This window comes from Ornithorhynchus anatinus, chromosome 19, assembly GCF_004115215.2.
Source record: "Ornithorhynchus anatinus isolate Pmale09 chromosome 19, mOrnAna1.pri.v4, whole genome shotgun sequence".
In the NCBI taxonomy this organism is placed as follows: Eukaryota; Metazoa; Chordata; class Mammalia; order Monotremata; family Ornithorhynchidae; genus Ornithorhynchus; species Ornithorhynchus anatinus.
The window spans coordinates 27,923,311-27,939,898 of record NC_041746.1 but is presented as its reverse complement, the minus strand read 5'-3'; the positions used below and the strand labels follow the sequence as shown (position 1 = coordinate 27,939,898).

Below are 16,588 nucleotides of genomic sequence, written 5' to 3'. Positions count from 1 at the left end.
AAACAGGGTAACAAAACTGTCATCTACCTCGTTGCAGGAATCTCCCCAGGTGTTGCATTTGCCTTCTCCAGAAAAATTAAAATGAGGTCACCCTCGGGGTCATTAGAAAGTGGTTGGAAATGAGTCATAGGTTTTCCCATTGTTTAGGGCTAGTCTCAGGACAAGAAGTTCAATATTTATAAGGGAGTTCCAGTTCTCTTGGGAAAATTAGGCCATCTGCAGTGGCCCAATTTTTCCCCTGTTCGACTAACTTAAAAGGGAGTTGAGGGTTAAAGAAAGTGACAATTTGGGAAGTTGGGAGGGCCATTTGACATGTTTGTGTGGTTCCTAAAATTAAACAGCCTTTTAAACTCTTTAACGGTTTATTATCTGCTTATTAAACAAACAGTGACAGTTTATTACCACTAGATACTAAACCTAAGAAGCTCTCCCAGATTCAATCATGCTCGCAAACTCCAGCACTCATCACTACCAACAGTAGTAAAGAGACTGATGAAGGCTCTCCTGGGTGCAAAGCATTTTATCCTCTGAAGAAATCAGAAGGGTGAGATTGAGTCAGTTCCTGCCCTCCAGGGGCTCGCGGTCTAAAAATATAAGGGGGAAAAGAGGAAACAACAAAAACACTCAAGCAGAAAACAAAGATAAATTCCACGGAAATATAAAGGGAACAAAACCCAAGCAGAAGGGCACTATGCCCAGGGGAACAGAGAGAACCACTAAAGTCATTGGTTTAAACTCTATCAAAAAGCAGGAAAGAACAGTTGTTCTTCTAAATAGGTGCTAATTAGCATTTGTATAAAGTCCTGTAATCCCACTTTGGGATGATAAACCTTCTGGATTGTAGGGTGGGATTTTTTTTTTTTTTATTTTATGAACATGGGCGGAAAAGGAGGCAGGGATTTTAGAGAGGGATAAGCGGCTTCAAAGCCCCAACAGACTAAAAAACCATCAATTTGAATCTTTTCAGCCCCGATTGTTAACTCCCATTTTGTGAGAAATTTAGGATGCACAAATCTGGAAATCCACTTGAAAAAACTGTGGGGATGATCACCCTTCCGTGGAGTGGACATCTATGGGGTGGGATTGACTCACTCCCCAACTACTCGGTTTAATATCCTAGCATAATCCCAATCTCTTAGAAAATCTGGGGGGTTCCCATTGTTAATTTCCGCCTCATAGCCCTGTCTCTGCCCCAGGATTTAGCACAGTGTTTGGCATGGAGTAAAACGGATTATTCCTAAAATGAACCTGACAGTAGAGTGCTTGGAGGAAGTTTGATGACCCTGACACCCAGTTTAAGAATGCTGCTAACTTTCCACTGGACGGCTCTTCTGGGAATCTTTTCAATACGCTGATATTTTCAGTCTGCACAACTTCTTACAGTAACAAGTTCCATATGTTGACCTCCCACTCACTAGGAAATGTTTCTTTTTGCCTGGAGCCCTGTAATTCTACTTGGATTAACAGGAAATCATGCTTTTTTTTCGCTACCGATTAAATGAGGGGTTTGCCTCTTTCCAAGCGGTATTGGAAAGAGTGATGTTTGGTCCAAGCGTCATCATCAGACAGCTACTGTGTGCAAAATCCTTTGACAAAGCGGTTGTAGTCTTCCCTCAGATGTGTACACACACGCACACACATGTACTCAGCCTGAGTTGGCTGCAAGGATACTGCTGGATAAGAAATTTCAAGAAGTTTGCAGCTCCCTAATCTCCCTGTTTTACTTGTAGTGATAGCATTACTAGTAATAGTAACAGTATTAGACAATGGGCAGGGATTGTCTCTATCTGTTGCCAAATTGTCCATTCCAAGCGCTTAGTCCAGTGCTCTGCACGTAGTAAGCGCTCAATAAATACTACTGAATGAGTGAGTGAATAATGTGTGACTGTGGGCGAGTCACTTCACTTCTCTGAGCCTCAGTTCCCTCCTCTGTAAAATGGGGATGAAGACTGTGAGCCTCACATGGGACAACCTGATGACCCTGTATCCACCCCAGCTCTTAGAACAGTGCCTTGCACAGAGTGAGCGCTTAACAAATACCAACATTCTTTAAGAGGCATTTAGAAAGTACTTACACTGTGCTAAGCACTGGGGCTAGATACAAAGGCGTCGATTCTGATTCAGCCGGTGCATCTGAGTCTAAAATACACTTTTAAGGGTGTAGGAGCAGCAAAAGGCAAAGTGGTTCACAGAAGGTTCTTTTATGACATCCTCTCCCAGCAACTGAGGGAACGGGGTAGGGGATGGGGCTTTGTGGGAAGCAGGGTGGCCTAGAGGATAGAGCATGGGCCTGGGTTCTAATCCTGGCTTCGCCGCGTATCTGCTGTGTGACGTTGGGAAAGTCATTTAACTTACCTGTGATTCAGTCTGCAAGGACCTAAGTCATGTAACTTACCTGTGATTCAGTCTGCAAGGACCTGTGCCAAAGGGGGTCCCCTTCTTTTTTCCCCAGGTCTTGTGTAAACCAGCAGGGCCACTGTGTTTAACCCTGCAAAGAAGGGTGACCCGGTGAAACCGTGGCAAGCCAGCTTGCCTTAGCAATATTGGACGGCCTGCTCGCTGGCCTCAGTACATTCTCCAGGGGATGGCAAGAGGAGAGGCTGGCCTATATATACTTTGAAAATGCAGTGGAGGCAGTTCTTCGCATCAATCAATACTTCCTGAGCCGCTTACTGTGTGCAGAGAGCACTGTACTAAAGGCTAAGCACCTGGGAGAATACAGTGCACCAGAGTTGGATATGTGCCTAAGTGCTTATGGGGCTGAGGGTGGGATAAACGTCTTGCCCCAATTCCATGGGGTTGCCAAGGGGAAGATAAGGAGGAAGGCAGCTGCCGTTGCTGTTTGGGGGAATGGAGAGGGTCTGCAGTTCCCTTCCCCTTCTCTCCCTCTCCTCATCTTTCTCAGCTTCCCTTGTCCTTATTTCCAAGCTGCCCACCCTTCTGGCCAACTCCCACAGTGGAGTTAGGAAGTACAGGTGAGGCGGGAAGAAGTGGAAGTGAGAGTGGCAGTAAAAGTATTTACCGAGGGCATTACACTTTACTGAGCACTTGGGAAAGGGCAATAGAAGCACAAGACAAGTACCCTGCCCCCGAGGATTTTCTCATCTAACAGGGGAGGTGACGGAAAATCATTTACAAACAATGGAATCGGAATAAATAGCTGAGCGGATATTTGAACAGACATATCGGAGGACTTCCGGACGGGCAGGGGATCCCCAAAGCTCAAATTCAACAGACCGATGGGGTGCAGTTGAGATTTGCAGATAGCCCAGCCAGCCCAGCTTTCTCTCTCACACAAGATTTTCCAATCTGCCCTTTGTCATGCTCAGTTTCCAGCCTGGGCCCCTCCGATCCAGGGAAGCTCCCGCCTAGTTGTACCACTAAGCCAACACCCTACATCCAAATCCTATTGTCCGTACCCCAAGGAGACATCCTGGACCCTTCTCCTGAGGGCTGGGACATCCTATCAAAGAGCCCTGGAGCACTAGGCCAACACCCTACATCCAAATCCTATCGTCCACACCCTATTCAGACATCCTGGGCCTTTCTCCTGGGGGCTTCTAGGTATTCAGAGGGACATCAGGAAATGGTTGGGCCATCAGCTCCCCCGATTGCTCCTCACACCTACTGGACTCCATATGTCCCGTCTCCCAACCCAGGATTGGAAGTGACTGGCCTGGGTGCTTGTACTGAAGTGAAATTTATTCACATTCACGTCTTCTGAAGGGCAATCTTCCCTCTCTTTCTCAAGCTTATAGATCTTTTTTCTCTTTAAGAACCGTTTGTGGCCAAATCAAAAAAAAAAAGACAAGGATAGAAAGTAGCCATGACGCATGCCGTGGTCAAAACCAGACAATAATCAGGCTGGACATGTGGTTTACAGGCTAGTTAGAAATGGCAAATAGACTCAGTAGATGTTGGGCCAAGTATTACTGCTGCAGAAATGTACATGGAAACACAAGCGTTCACCCTAAGAGCAAATAAGTATTTAGCAAGATGGCACGATCTTAAAATGAATGAAGAGCATCAAGCAAATGTTAAGTACGAAAATGCAAACTCAGAATAGGGGACAATGCAAAGTACAGTGTAGATCAATGGGAAAAACTGTACACATGAACACACTGATCAGTCAGTGGTATTTAAGGAGCGCTTACTGTGCAGAGCACTGAAATAAATGCTTGGGAGAGTACAATGCAGAGGGGAAGACAAATCCCTGGCCACAAGGAAGCTACAGTCTAGTAGGTGAGACGGACAATGATATAAATTAAAACTAGGGGATGCTTAGAAGTTGTTTAAAAGATTTGGGGCCATCCCGGAATCTGATTTTCTCCGCCTGATGCTGGTTTCACGGGCTTGAAGAGGTGCCTGTGCTGATGGTTAGTACGTGGCTTGGCACATTTTATAAAATGATGCCATTCTTTCAGGAACTGAGATTTTAATTTCCCAGGTAATCAGCTGTGGTTGAGCGAGTGGTTCATTCGATTCACTGCAAAGAAAACCTAATGCATACCACTCAAGGGGCTCGAATTTCTCAACACATACTGTTTGATAAATCAGTATAGCTCCAGTATGAAGGTTGGGAAATGAGTATGGAGAAGCTGCATGGCCCTGTGATTAGAGCAGAGATCTGGGAGTCAGAAGGCCCTGGGTTTTAATCCCGGCTCTACCACTTGTCTGCTGCGGGGCCTTGGGCAAGTCAGATAACCATCAATCCATCAGTGACGATTATTGAGCGCTATTCCCAGCTCTCCCAGACAGCTTCTCTGACTCAGCTGGCATCTGGGTCAATCAGGAGTCCTGCAAATGGGTGACCTGGAACAGAAAACAGCGCTTCTCTGTACAGCCTCAGTCTAGTGCTTTCTATGTAAACTGAGGCATAGTCCCCCTGTCTGTAATTCCTTTTAATGTCTGTCGCCCCTCCTGTAGATCATAAGCTTCTTGTAGGCCACTGTCAATTCATCAGTCGTATTTACTGAGCGCTTACTGTGTGCAGAGCACTGTACTAAGCGCTTGGGAGAGTACAGTATAACAGAGGTGGAAGACATGTTCCTTGCCCACAGTGACCAGTCGGTTTTGAATTGCACCTTCCCAAGCGTTTAGTAATAATAATGCTGGTATTTGTTAAGCGCTTACTATGTGCAGAGCACTGTTCTAAGCGCTGAGGTAGATAGAGGGTAATCAAGTTGTCCCACGTGAGGCTCGCAGTTAATCCCCATTTCACAGATGAGGGAATTTAGGCCCAGAGAAGTCAAGTGACTTGCCCGCAGTCACACAGCTGACAAGTGGCAGAGCTGGGTTTCGAACCCATGACCTCTGACTGCCAAGCTCGGACTCTTTCCACTGAGCCACGCTGCTTTGCACCCAGTAAGCACTCAATAAATACCGTGGGTTGTGATTAATTCCTATCAAATTGCCTTCATGTCTGTGGGGAATTGAGTGACAAGATGGGTCCCCTGGAATCAAAAACCACGAATAAGGGATTAGGCAGAGAAGCAGAAACCCTGCTGGAGAAAGACTAAGGCAACAGTTAGAACATTCCGATCTAAGTTACTGGGCAGGAGGGAGCTTGGAACGGAATGCACAGGGGGTGAGCAGTTGTCCAAAAAAAACCCTGGCAAACCAGAAGGCTGAATGGTGTTTTTGCCGGAATTTCGCCTGTTGACAACTGCCCCCCTTGACTGTCAGCCTTTAGATAATAATAATAATAATGATGTTGGTATTTGTTAAGCGCTTACTATGTGCAGAGCACTGTTCTAAGCGCTGGGGAAGATACAGGACCCTCTAGATATGGAAGCACTGTAGAGGGACCCTTCCCTAAATACAGGTCACGTCAGCTTCCACTGGGAAGTTCTGACTCAAGCGGGCGAGGATCCCTCTGGCTAACAGATCTCTGATTATTAGATCTCTTACCTGACAGTTGGACCGAAATGGCCTCATGATCCGGAAATCTGACAGCTCCGAACAATGGTTGTAACAGCAATAATAATATAATAATTATTTTATTGTGGTATTTGTTAGGCCCTTACTGTGTGCCAAACACTGTAGTCTGTGCCGGTATAAACACAAAATAATCAGGTGGGAGCCTGACCCACGTAAGGCTCACAGTTTAAGTAGGAGGGAGAACTGCTGCGGATAACTAGTCATTCTGAATTTTCATAGATAGGACTTCCATTAGTTAGCCTATTAATTAAGTTAAAAACAAGGCTGCTGAAGAGTCTTTCCAAAAATGCTTTATCCTGACTCTCTGGCTACAAGAAATCAGATCAAAGATGCGATTTTTAAATAAAATAGAAAAATGTCAGAGCTTGTTCGGGGAGCTTAAACTAGAACAAGATTTGTCTTTTGAAAGAGTTGTGCAAGGAGAGTTAAACACACCTTTAAGTGAAAATCCAGTCTAGGAGCATTGCTTCACCCTGGGTTTCCCATTCTGGGTTCACATAAACCAGAAACGAAACCATTCTTCTTACGGAAGAATCGGGAATTGACGTCATACTCCAGAAAATTCTCTCTTGCAACATTAACGGATCACATTTCTTGGTGGGGGTTGCCACAGCGTTATTCACGCTGGGCTCCACAGTCCCTGTGTCTTTGAGGCTGGGAGAAACAACACAATCTGTCGAAGGAGAAAAGGTTACGTCTGAGTAGCCGAGTTCTGTTTACTAAAAAGACAAAGGAGGAACTTGGATGCGAACCAGGAAGCTGCCCTGCCAGTTTGTGTCCAGAAGAGAAACCGCATATCTGGACCAGGATGCCGACCCCGATTTGGATGTGACGTGGACTTGGGAAAGTCCTGAAATGGGATACTTCTGTGTCAAAGCTTTGGTGCATGGAGTCATGCACGATAATCCCAGCAGGCTGTTCAAGAATGGATATCCCTTGTCAATCTCAGGGTCCCAGACACCATATCCCCTCAGCACCCAGCACTTTTCCTTCTAATTACTTGTTTTTGACTCTCCGTCCATCTGGGTTTATCGTTATTCCCGATAAACCCCAGGTTAAGGGAGGCTCTTGCTTTTGTAAGCAGGTCTTGATGGGAGGCTGCCAATATACACCTAACCTTTTTATTTTTGTCATTATTTTTCTTCTGGTATTTGTTCGGTGTGCTTATTACGCATCAAGCACTATACCAAGTGCTGGGGTAGATTGAAAGATAATCAGGTCAGACACAGTCCCTGTCCCGCATGGGGCTCACCTTAGATAGATCAGATAGATGTGCATTGGGAGAAAAAAAATCCCAATTCCCCCTGAGTATACTATCCAAAACACACAGTGCAAACACACTTTATAAAAGAACTGCGTGCATCACGCTAATTTTTAAATGAAGATTTTCATATTGCAGACTCATTTATCTTTTGATCCGCTATGATCCCTTTCCTCGGAATATGTAACTAGCCAGTCTTTCCCCATCCTGTATTGGGGATGTTTTTGTTGTTGTTGTTGTTCCGTTATATTAATCTCTCATTTGTTCTTACTGGATTTCATTCTGTTTTTGTAGAACAGTTCTTTGCTAATTTGTCAATGTCATTTTAAATTTTATTTCTGCCTCGCCAAGTGTTAGGAACCCCATCCAATTTAGTATGGTTTCCAAACTTGATTGTATTCACTGCAACATGCCAGGAGTTTAAGGAAAATCTATTCTTCACCTGAAATGGGTCTCTCAATCTAATGAGTAAGGCAATTGCTTTTTCCCTGAATTGATGTAGCCACACAATTTTAGCATATTTAAAAGAAGAGCATTCATGTAATGGGTAACGTCTAGTTTGCAAAATCTAGTTACAAAATTGGAGGCATCAATTTTGGTGGATTCACACTTGAATTTTTAGACATGCCATTTTTGCCTCCCAAATATTAGGAAGGGGGTTGGAAGGCTGTCCTTAATAGATTTGTGATTTTAGAGAGTCCTATACCTCGTTAGTGGATTTGCAGATGGATGGGGAAAAGTCAAATTTAGCAGATTATTTCTGGAGGGAAGCAGCGATAATTTTCTTTTGTCCTTGTGATCTGCGGGGTGGCTTCCATCTCCCGGTCTAGGTTATTCCCGAAGGGCTACTTAATCCCGAAAGGAGCAATTCCAGTCAGGATATAATATATGACATTCTGGGGATACTTTTGTGTGAAACAGGATTTGAAACACTTCAGATCCAGGTGTATTTATCAGATTTACATAACAGATATCTTCAAGTGATACTCTGGGAAACAGATGTCAACATCTAACTCTGGCAATCTAGTGGAGGAGGAGCAAGCTGGAGGACTTGGCTAGGGAGTCACAGAGCTCTAAATAGGAAATGCATATCAGTAATGAATCTTCTCCAGAGTACCTTATGTTCTCTTCAAAATGGATTGTTTCTAGGTGACTAGGTCAATCAATAGTATGAAAACAAAAGCTCTGGTAAGGGACAAAATGTTGCTTTCCGGGAAAAAAAAATCTAGATCTTATTAAAAGGAAAGAGTTGCCTCTGGGGGAGACAGAAGAGTAGACAGTCCCCAAGACTGTGCCTCTTTTGTGCATTTCTCAGTTTTATTCTTGTGGTTTCATTCCTTCATTCATCCAGTCGAATTTACTGAGGGCTTACTGTGTGCAAAGCACTGTACTTAAGTGCTTGGAAAGTACAATCTCTATTTATTGAACATATGTAAAATGAGCCAGAGAAAGAAGGAAGCAGGCAGTTAAGGAATCAGGTGCCGTGTGAATTAAATGCCTACAAACACTGAAGATTCAGACATTCCAATGTTCAGAAAGGGGCAACATTTATCTGCCCTTTCCCCAAGAATCGTGGTCTTTGACTACTGTAACCAGGATTTGAAAATCCACTCTGAAAGGATTGCTTCACACTGGGTTTCCCATTTTGAGTTAATATAAACCAGAAGTGAAATCTGGGTCTTGAGATACACTTGTGCCCCTCAAGGGACAGGGTCCATGTCTAATTCCCACCTGTATACTCTTTCCCAGTGCTTATAGTGCTCCGGACAGAGAAGCACTTCATAAATACTATCAAGACACACTATTTTGCAGCTGTCCACTGGATTTCACTCAAATCTGGGTTTATCTGGGACACTCTGATGCTCCTCCCCAGTCCGTACTTGGTTTAGCGTCGTATTTTTCCCCTGTCAGGTCCCTCTGACCATGGGCGCTGATTCTCGAGCCGTGGAACCTGGCGTCGGGGACCGAGGGAGGGGCTGAAAACAAAAATTCTGGATATAAAGATGTTGGGAACTGAATCTCTACTTAGACTCTAAGCCCGGCAAGGGGCAGGGACCGTCTCTATCTGTTACCCATTTGTCCATTCCAAGTGCTTAGTCCAGTGCTCTGCACATAGTAAGCGCTCAACAAATACTATTGAATGAATGAATGAATGAATGAAAGAGGGGCCCATCAGTTGAGAACCAGGCTGTCTGGTATAGAACTGGATAAATAACCACCCAATATTAATAATAATAATAATAATAGTGGTATTTGTTAAGTGCTGACTTTGTGCCAAGCACTTTACTAAGCACTGGGGTAGATGCAGGGAAATCAGGTCGGACACAGTCCCTATCCCAAGGTCTAAATAGGAGGAAGAACAGTTAGTAAATCCCCGTTTTACAAATGAGGAGATGGAGGCACAGAAATGTTCACTGAATCCCGGCTCTGCCACTTGTCAGCGGTGTGACTGTGGGCAAGTCACTGCACTTCTCTCTGCCTCAGTGACCTCATCTGTCAAATGGGGACGAAGACTGTGAGCCTCCCGTGGGACCCACCTGATGACCCTGGATCTCCCCCAGCGCTTAGAACAGTGCTCTGCACCTAGGAAGCGCTTAACAAATACCAACATTATTGTTATTAAGTGATTTGTCCAAGGTCCCCCAGCAGGTGAGTGGCAGAGTTGGGGAGGAAAACCCAATCCTGTGCTCTAACACTGAGTTGCATCCCTAAGGAGACTAACCGATTCCTTGAGGCAAACCGCACATCCTTCTGCAAAAACTCTGTACGGATCAGAAACCAGAAATATTTGCAGTTTTCATTCAATAGTATTTATTCAATAGTATTTATTGAGCGCTTACTATGTGCAGAGCACTGTACCAAGCGCTTGGGATGAACAAGTCGGCAACAGATAGAGACGGTCCCTGCCGTTTGACGGGCTTACAGTCTAATCACGGGCTTACAGTCTAATCTTGCCTTCCATGTCATCAAAGGGGGATTTATTTTGCCCGGTTTTTATTTTTATTAACAGTTCAGAGCAGATCGGATTGCTCCCCAGTCTTATTAGGAGACTTGGATGCAGTCCTTGGATGGTAAATTTCCCTCCCCTCAGAAGCTCGTTGCAAAAAAACCCCCAAATCAGAGTTGCAATCAAGATTCACAGGCCACTTCCACAGACCACTTTTCCCCCTCTCTTCTAGATGTTTAAGAATTTATTGAGGCCACCAGCTTGCTCTGTTTCAGTCTGAATATCTGGTCTCCCTTCAGGAAAATCTTTGTGTTGTGACTGCATACCACAGGGAACAATTCCCTTCTGTTCCACGTTGGCCAATTTCCCGTTTCCTCCTCCCCCGGAGGTATCAAAGAGCAATTTCGAGGTTTGGGATTCATTCAGACGATGGTTAGACTATGTTAATGTTAACGGTTAATCGATTAAACTGTAAGCCCGGCGATGGGCAGGGACTGTCTAGGTACCTGTTGCCGATTTGTCCATTCCAAGCGCTTAGTACAGTGCTCCGCCCATAGGAAGCGCTCAATAAATACTCTTGAATGAATGAATGGTCTACACAGCGTCAACATGCCTCATTTCAAATACGGGTATGGAAAGGGTTGCCAAAGTCTTGGCTGTAAATGCCAAATCAAATTATTAAATTATATGGCGATGTGACAGGCCTTAGATAAGGAGCCTAATAAAAATTGGCTGTTGCTGCCCTAAGCCAGAAATCTTCTTTATCTCTCCAAGTCTCTTTATTTTTGTGCCCACTGGTTACGTTAAATGATAATAATAATAATAATGTTGGTATTTGTTAAGCGCTTACTCTGTGCCGAGCACTGTTCTAAGCGCTGGGGTAGACACAGGGGAATCAGGTTGTCCCACGTGGGGCTCACCGTCTTCATCCCCATTTTACAGATGAGGGAACTGAGGCACCGAGAAGCGAAGTGACTTGCCCAAAGTCACACAGCTGACATGTGGCCGAGCAGGGATTCGAACCCAGGACCTCCGACTCCCAAGCCCCGGGCTCTTTCCACTGAGCCATGCTCTTGATCTCCGATAGCCCTTTTTAGGGAACAGTTCCAGCGGGCACACAGAAGGCGCTTCTCTTTTTAGAAGCAGCGTGGCTCAGTGGAAAGAGCCCGGGCTTGGGAGTCGGAGGTCCTGGGTTCGAATCCCGGCTCTGCCGCTTGGGCGGCTGTGCGACTGGGGGTAAGTCACTTCACTTCTCTGGGCCTCAGTTCCCTCCTCTGTAAAATGGGGATTAACTGTGAGCCCCACGTGGGACGACCTGATGACCCTGGATCTCCCCCAGCGCTTAGAACAGCGCTCTGCACAGAGTGAGCGCTTAACAAAGACCAATATATATATATATTTTTTAACGCTGCTCATTAAAAAGCCTCTAGTAACCCCCCTCCCTGGTTTTGATTTAGGAAGAGGCCCCATGTCCGTCCCCGGGTATCGGTGGGGGAAATAAAAGGATCATTTGAGGGCTAAGGAACCTGCAGGCAAATTCTGCCTTTGGAAAAGGTGGCATGTCGTGGGCCCAGAACGTGACTCAAATTTCCACAATTTCAGGAGCTCGTCGCATCCCTCCTCCTCTGCTGGTCTCTTGGCTCCACCTAATGTCTAAATGTTGCCTCTTTTGCAGCTCCGGAGAAATGACTGGAGGAAAACAGTGGCTCCACTATTTCCTTTAATAATAATAATGACATTTGTTAAGCGCTTACTATGTGCACAGCACTGGGGTAGACATAGGGGAATCAGGTTGTCCCACGTGGGGCTCACAGCCTTAGTCCCCATTTGACAGATGAGGGAACTGAGGCCCAGAGAAGTGAAGTGACTTGCCCCCCAGTCACACAGCTGACAAGCGGCAGAGCCGGGATTCGAACTCATGACCTCTCACTCCAAAGCCCACGCTCTTTCCACTGAGCCATGCTGCTTCTCTGCATCATTAATAATCATAATGACATTTGTTCAGTGCTTACTCTGTGCCAAGCGCTGGGGTAGTTCCCGGGGAATCCCACGTGGGGACTCACAAGGCTTCATCCCCATTTTCAGATGAGGTCACTGAGGCCCAGAGAAGTTAATAATGATAATAATAATAATGAGGACATTTGTTCAGCGTTTACTATGTTGGTATTTGTTAAGCAGCGCTTACTCTGTGCAGAGCGCTGCTCTAAGCGCTGGGGGAGATCCAGGGTCATCAGGTGGTCCCACGGGAGGCTCACAGTCTTTGTCCCCATTTGACAGATGAGGTCACTGAGGCCCGGAGAAGTTAATAATGATAATAATAATAGTGAGGACATTTGTTAAGCGCTTACTATGTTGGTATTTGTTAAGCGCTTACTCTGTGCAGAGCGCTGCTCTAAGCGCTGGGGGAGATCCAGGGTCATCAGGTGGTCCCACGGGAGGCTCACAGTCTTTGTCCCCATTTGACAGATGAGGTCACTGAGGCCCGGAGAAGTTAATAATGATAATAATAATAATGAGGACATTTGTTAAGCGCTTACTATGTTGGTATTTGTTAAGCGCTTACTACGTGCAGAGCGCTGTTCTAAGCGCTGGGGGAGATCCAGGGTCATCAGGTGGTCCCACGGGGGGCTCACAGTCTTTGTCCCCATTTGACAGATGAGGTCACTGAGGCCCAGAGAAGTGAAGTGACTTGCCCCCAGTCACCCAGCTGACACGTGGCCGAGCCGCGCTTCGAACCCATGACCTCTGACTCCCAAGCCCGGGCTCTTCCCGCTGAGCCACGCTATATGTGCAAAGCGCTGTTCTAAGCGCTGGGGTAGATACGAGGGAATGAGTTTGTTCCACGTGGGTCTGAGAGTCTTCATCCCCATTTTACAGATGAGATAACTGAGGCCCCAGAGAGGTGAAGTAATAACCATACTAGTAGTAATGATGATGGCATGTGTTAAGGGCTAACTAGGTGCAAAGCACTGTTCTGAGCGCTGGGGTGGTTACGAGGGAATGAGGTTGTCCCACGTGGGACTCACAGTCGTCTTCATCCCCATTTTACAGAGGAGGTCACTGAGGCTCCAGAGAAGTCAAGTAATAACGATAATAATAATAATGTTGGCCTTTGTTAAGTGCTTACTCTGGGAAGCAGCGTGGCTCAGTGGCAAGAGCCCGGGCTGGGGAGCCCGAGATCATGGGTTCGAATCCCGGTTCTTCCACCTGTCGGCTGTGTGACTGTGGGCCAGTCATTTCACTTCTCCGGGGCCTCAGTTCCCTCCTCTGTCAAATGGGGATGAAGCCTGGGAGCCTCACGGGGGACCACCTGATGACCCTGGATCTCCCCCAATGCTTAGAACAGCGCCCTGCACCTAGTAAGCGCTTAACAAATACCAATATTAGCATTATTATTCTCTGGGCCTCAGTGACCTCATCTGTCAAATGGGGATGAAGCCTGGGAGCCTCCCGTGGGACCACCTGATGACCCCGTGTCTACCCCAGCGCTTAGAACAGTGTTCTGCACCTAGGAAGCGCTTAACTAATACCAACATTATTATTATTATTGTTCTCTGGGCCTCAGTGACCTCATCTGTCAAATGGGGATGAAGCCTGGGAGCCTCACGTGGGCCCACCTGATGACCCTGGATCTCCCCCAGCGCCTGGAGCAGTGCTCAGCACACAGTAAGCACTTCACTTGTCGGGGCCTCAGTTCCCTCATCTGTCAAATGGGGATGAAGCCTGGGAGTCTCATGTGGGACCACCTGATGACCCTGGATCCACCCCAGTGCTTAGAACAGTGCTCTGCACAGAGTAAGCGCTTAACAAATAACATTATTATTGTTATTATTATTATTAAGCGCTTAACAAATACCAACATGATTATGATGATGATGACTATGTGCGAGGCGCCCCATCCTCCCCCGGCCCCGCCCCCCGGCGATGACGCGCGCCCCCTCCCGTCCAATCAGGGCCCTCCTCCCCCTCCCCGTGGCCACGTGACCCCAACCGACCCCGCCCCCCGGCGAGGACGCGCGCCCCTTCCCGTCCAATCAGGGCCCTCCTCCCCCTCCCCGTGGCCACGTGACCCCAACCGACCCCGCCCCCCGGCGAGGACGCGCGCTCCCTCCCGTCCAATCAGGGCCCTCCTCCCCCTCCCCTGTGACCACGTGACCCCCTCCGCCTCCGCCCCCCGGCGAGGACGCGCGCCCCGCGGTCCAATCAGGGCCCTCCTCCCCCCTCCCCGTGGCCACGTGACCCAACCGACCCCGCCCCCCGGCGAGGACGCGCGCCCCTGGTCCAATCAGGGCCCTCCTCCCCCTCCCCTGTGACCACGTGACCCCCTCCGCCTCCGCCCCCCGGCGAGGACGCGCGCCCCGCGGTCCAATCAGGGCCCTCCTCCCCCCTCCCCGTGGCCACGTGACCCAACCGACCCCGCCCCCCGGCGAGGACGCGCGCTCCCTCCCGTCCAATCAGGGCCCTCCTCCCCTCCCCAGTGACCACGTGACCCCCTCCGCCCCCCGCCCCCCGCCATGACGCGCGCGCCGCGGTCCAATCAGGGCCCGCCTCCCCGCCGCGACCCGGTGACCCCGGAAGCGGAAGCGGGGGCGCGGGGCCTTGTGGGCGCCCGGCGGGAGGCCGGGGCGCGGGCCGAGCTCAATGAAAGCGCGGGCGTCCGGGGAGGAGGGCGGCGGCGGCGGGAGGAGCGGCAGGACATGGCGCACAACAGGATCCCGCCGCGGTGGCTCAACTGCCCGCGGAGGGGCCAGCCCGTAGCAGGTGGGCCGGGACGCTGTGCGAAGCGCTGAGCCGGGGCGGGGGGGGGGCGGGGGCGGAGCCCAACCGCCCGCCTCCGTTCACTCACTGGGGTTTAGGGAGCGCAGGCCTCCCTTCCCCTTGGCTAAGCGCTCACTAGGTGCCGAGCACCGCTCTGAGCGCTGGGGGAGACCCAGGGTCATCAGGGGGTCCCCCGTGGGGCTCCCGGGCTTCAGCCCCATTTGGCAGAGGAGGTCACTGAGGCCCAGAGGAGTGAATACTAATGTTGGGATGGGTTAAGCGCTTCCTAGGCGCAGAGCACTGTTCTAAGCGCTGGGGAGAGCCAGGGTCATCAGGGGGTCCCACGGGAGGCTCCCAGGCTCCATCCCCATTTTGCAGATGAAGTCACTGAGGCCCAGAGAAGAAGAATAATGATGTTGGTATTTGTTAAGCGTTTACTCCGTGCAGAGCACCGTGCTAAGCGCCGGGGGAGATCCAGGGTCATCGGGTGGTCCCTCGGGAGGCTCCCAGGCTTCGTCCCCATTTGACAGATGAGGTCACTGAGGCCCAGAAAAGAAGAAGAATAATGATGTTGGTAGTTGTTAAGCGTTTACTCCGTGCACAGCACTGCTCTAAGCACTGGGGGAGATAATAATAATGATATTGGCATTTGTTAAGCGTTTACTCCGTGCAGAGCACCGTGCTAAGCGCCGGGGGAGATCCAGGGTCATCGGGTGGTCCCACGGGAGGCTCCCAGTCTTCGGCCCCATTTGACAGATGAAGGAACCGAGGCACAGAGAGTAATAATACTGTTGGTATTTAGGTGCTCACCCTGTCCGAGCACTGCGCTAAGCGCTGGGGGAGATCCAGGGTCATCAGGTGGTCTCACGTGAGGCTCACCGTCTTCAGCCCCATTTTCCAGATGAGGTCACTGAGGCCCAGAGAAGAAGACTAATAATGATGTTGGTATTTGCTAAGCACTTACTAGGTGCAGAACACTGTTCTAAGTGCTGGGGGAGAGACAGGGGAATGAGGTGGCCCCCCCCCGAGGCCCCCCATCTTCATCCCCGTTTGAGAGAGGAGGGAACTGAGGCCCAGAGAAGTGAAGTGACTCGCCCACAGTCACCCAGCTGGCAGGTGGCGGAGCAGGGATTCGAACCCATGCCCCCCCCCCCCCCCGACTCCCAAGCCCGGGCTCTTGCCACTGAGCCACGCTGCCTCTCTAGGGGCAGAGCGCTGCACCGAGCGCTTCGAACTTTACCGTTCGGCAACAGAGACCCTGCGTGCGTTCATTCGTATTTGCATGTATATGCACCTGTGCATTCATTCATTCATTCGTATTTGCATGCATTTGCATTCATTCCTACTTACTGAGCGCCTACTACGGGCAGAGCACCGGACTGAGCGCTTGGAACGAGCGACTTGCCAGCAGAGACCATTCGCCCACTCGTGTGTCTCGAGCGCCTGCCCGCATGCAGAGCCCCGCGCTAAGCGCTGGGGTCGATAAGAGAAGCAGCGTGGCTCAGTGGAAAGAGCATGGGCTTTGGAGTCAGAGGTCATGAGTTCGAATCCCAGCTCTGCCACTTGTCAGCTGTGTGACTGTGGGCAAGTCACTTCACTTCTCTGGGCCTCAGTTACCTCATCTGTAAAATGGGGATTAAGACTGTGAGCCCCACGTGGGACAACCTGATACCCCCGTGTCT

The 16,588-nt window shown here is 49.0% G+C and overlaps 1 protein-coding gene and 1 long non-coding RNA gene across 3 annotated transcripts in view; one reads left to right on the top strand and one right to left on the bottom strand.

Annotated features, from left to right (window-relative positions):
* Window positions 1-343: 343 nt before the first annotated feature.
* LOC103170940 lies at window positions 344-6,600 on the bottom strand. The gene is made up of 3 exons (XR_486498.2): window positions 6,376-6,600; window positions 2,396-2,488; window positions 344-584 (listed from the first exon to the last, which is right to left on the bottom strand). It is a non-coding gene; the product is annotated as an uncharacterized LOC103170940 (long non-coding RNA).
* An 8,245-nt stretch (window positions 6,601-14,845) lies between these two features.
* RNGTT (RNA guanylyltransferase and 5'-phosphatase) overlaps window positions 14,846-16,588 on the top strand; it is a 229,558-nt gene continuing 227,815 nt past the window's right edge. For both annotated transcript variants that reach the window (XM_029047073.1, XM_029047074.1), the window contains exon 1: window positions 14,846-14,909. In XM_029047073.1, coding sequence (XP_028902906.1) covers window positions 14,846-14,909 — 64 coding nt within the window. The remainder of the gene's footprint in view (window positions 14,910-16,588) is intronic.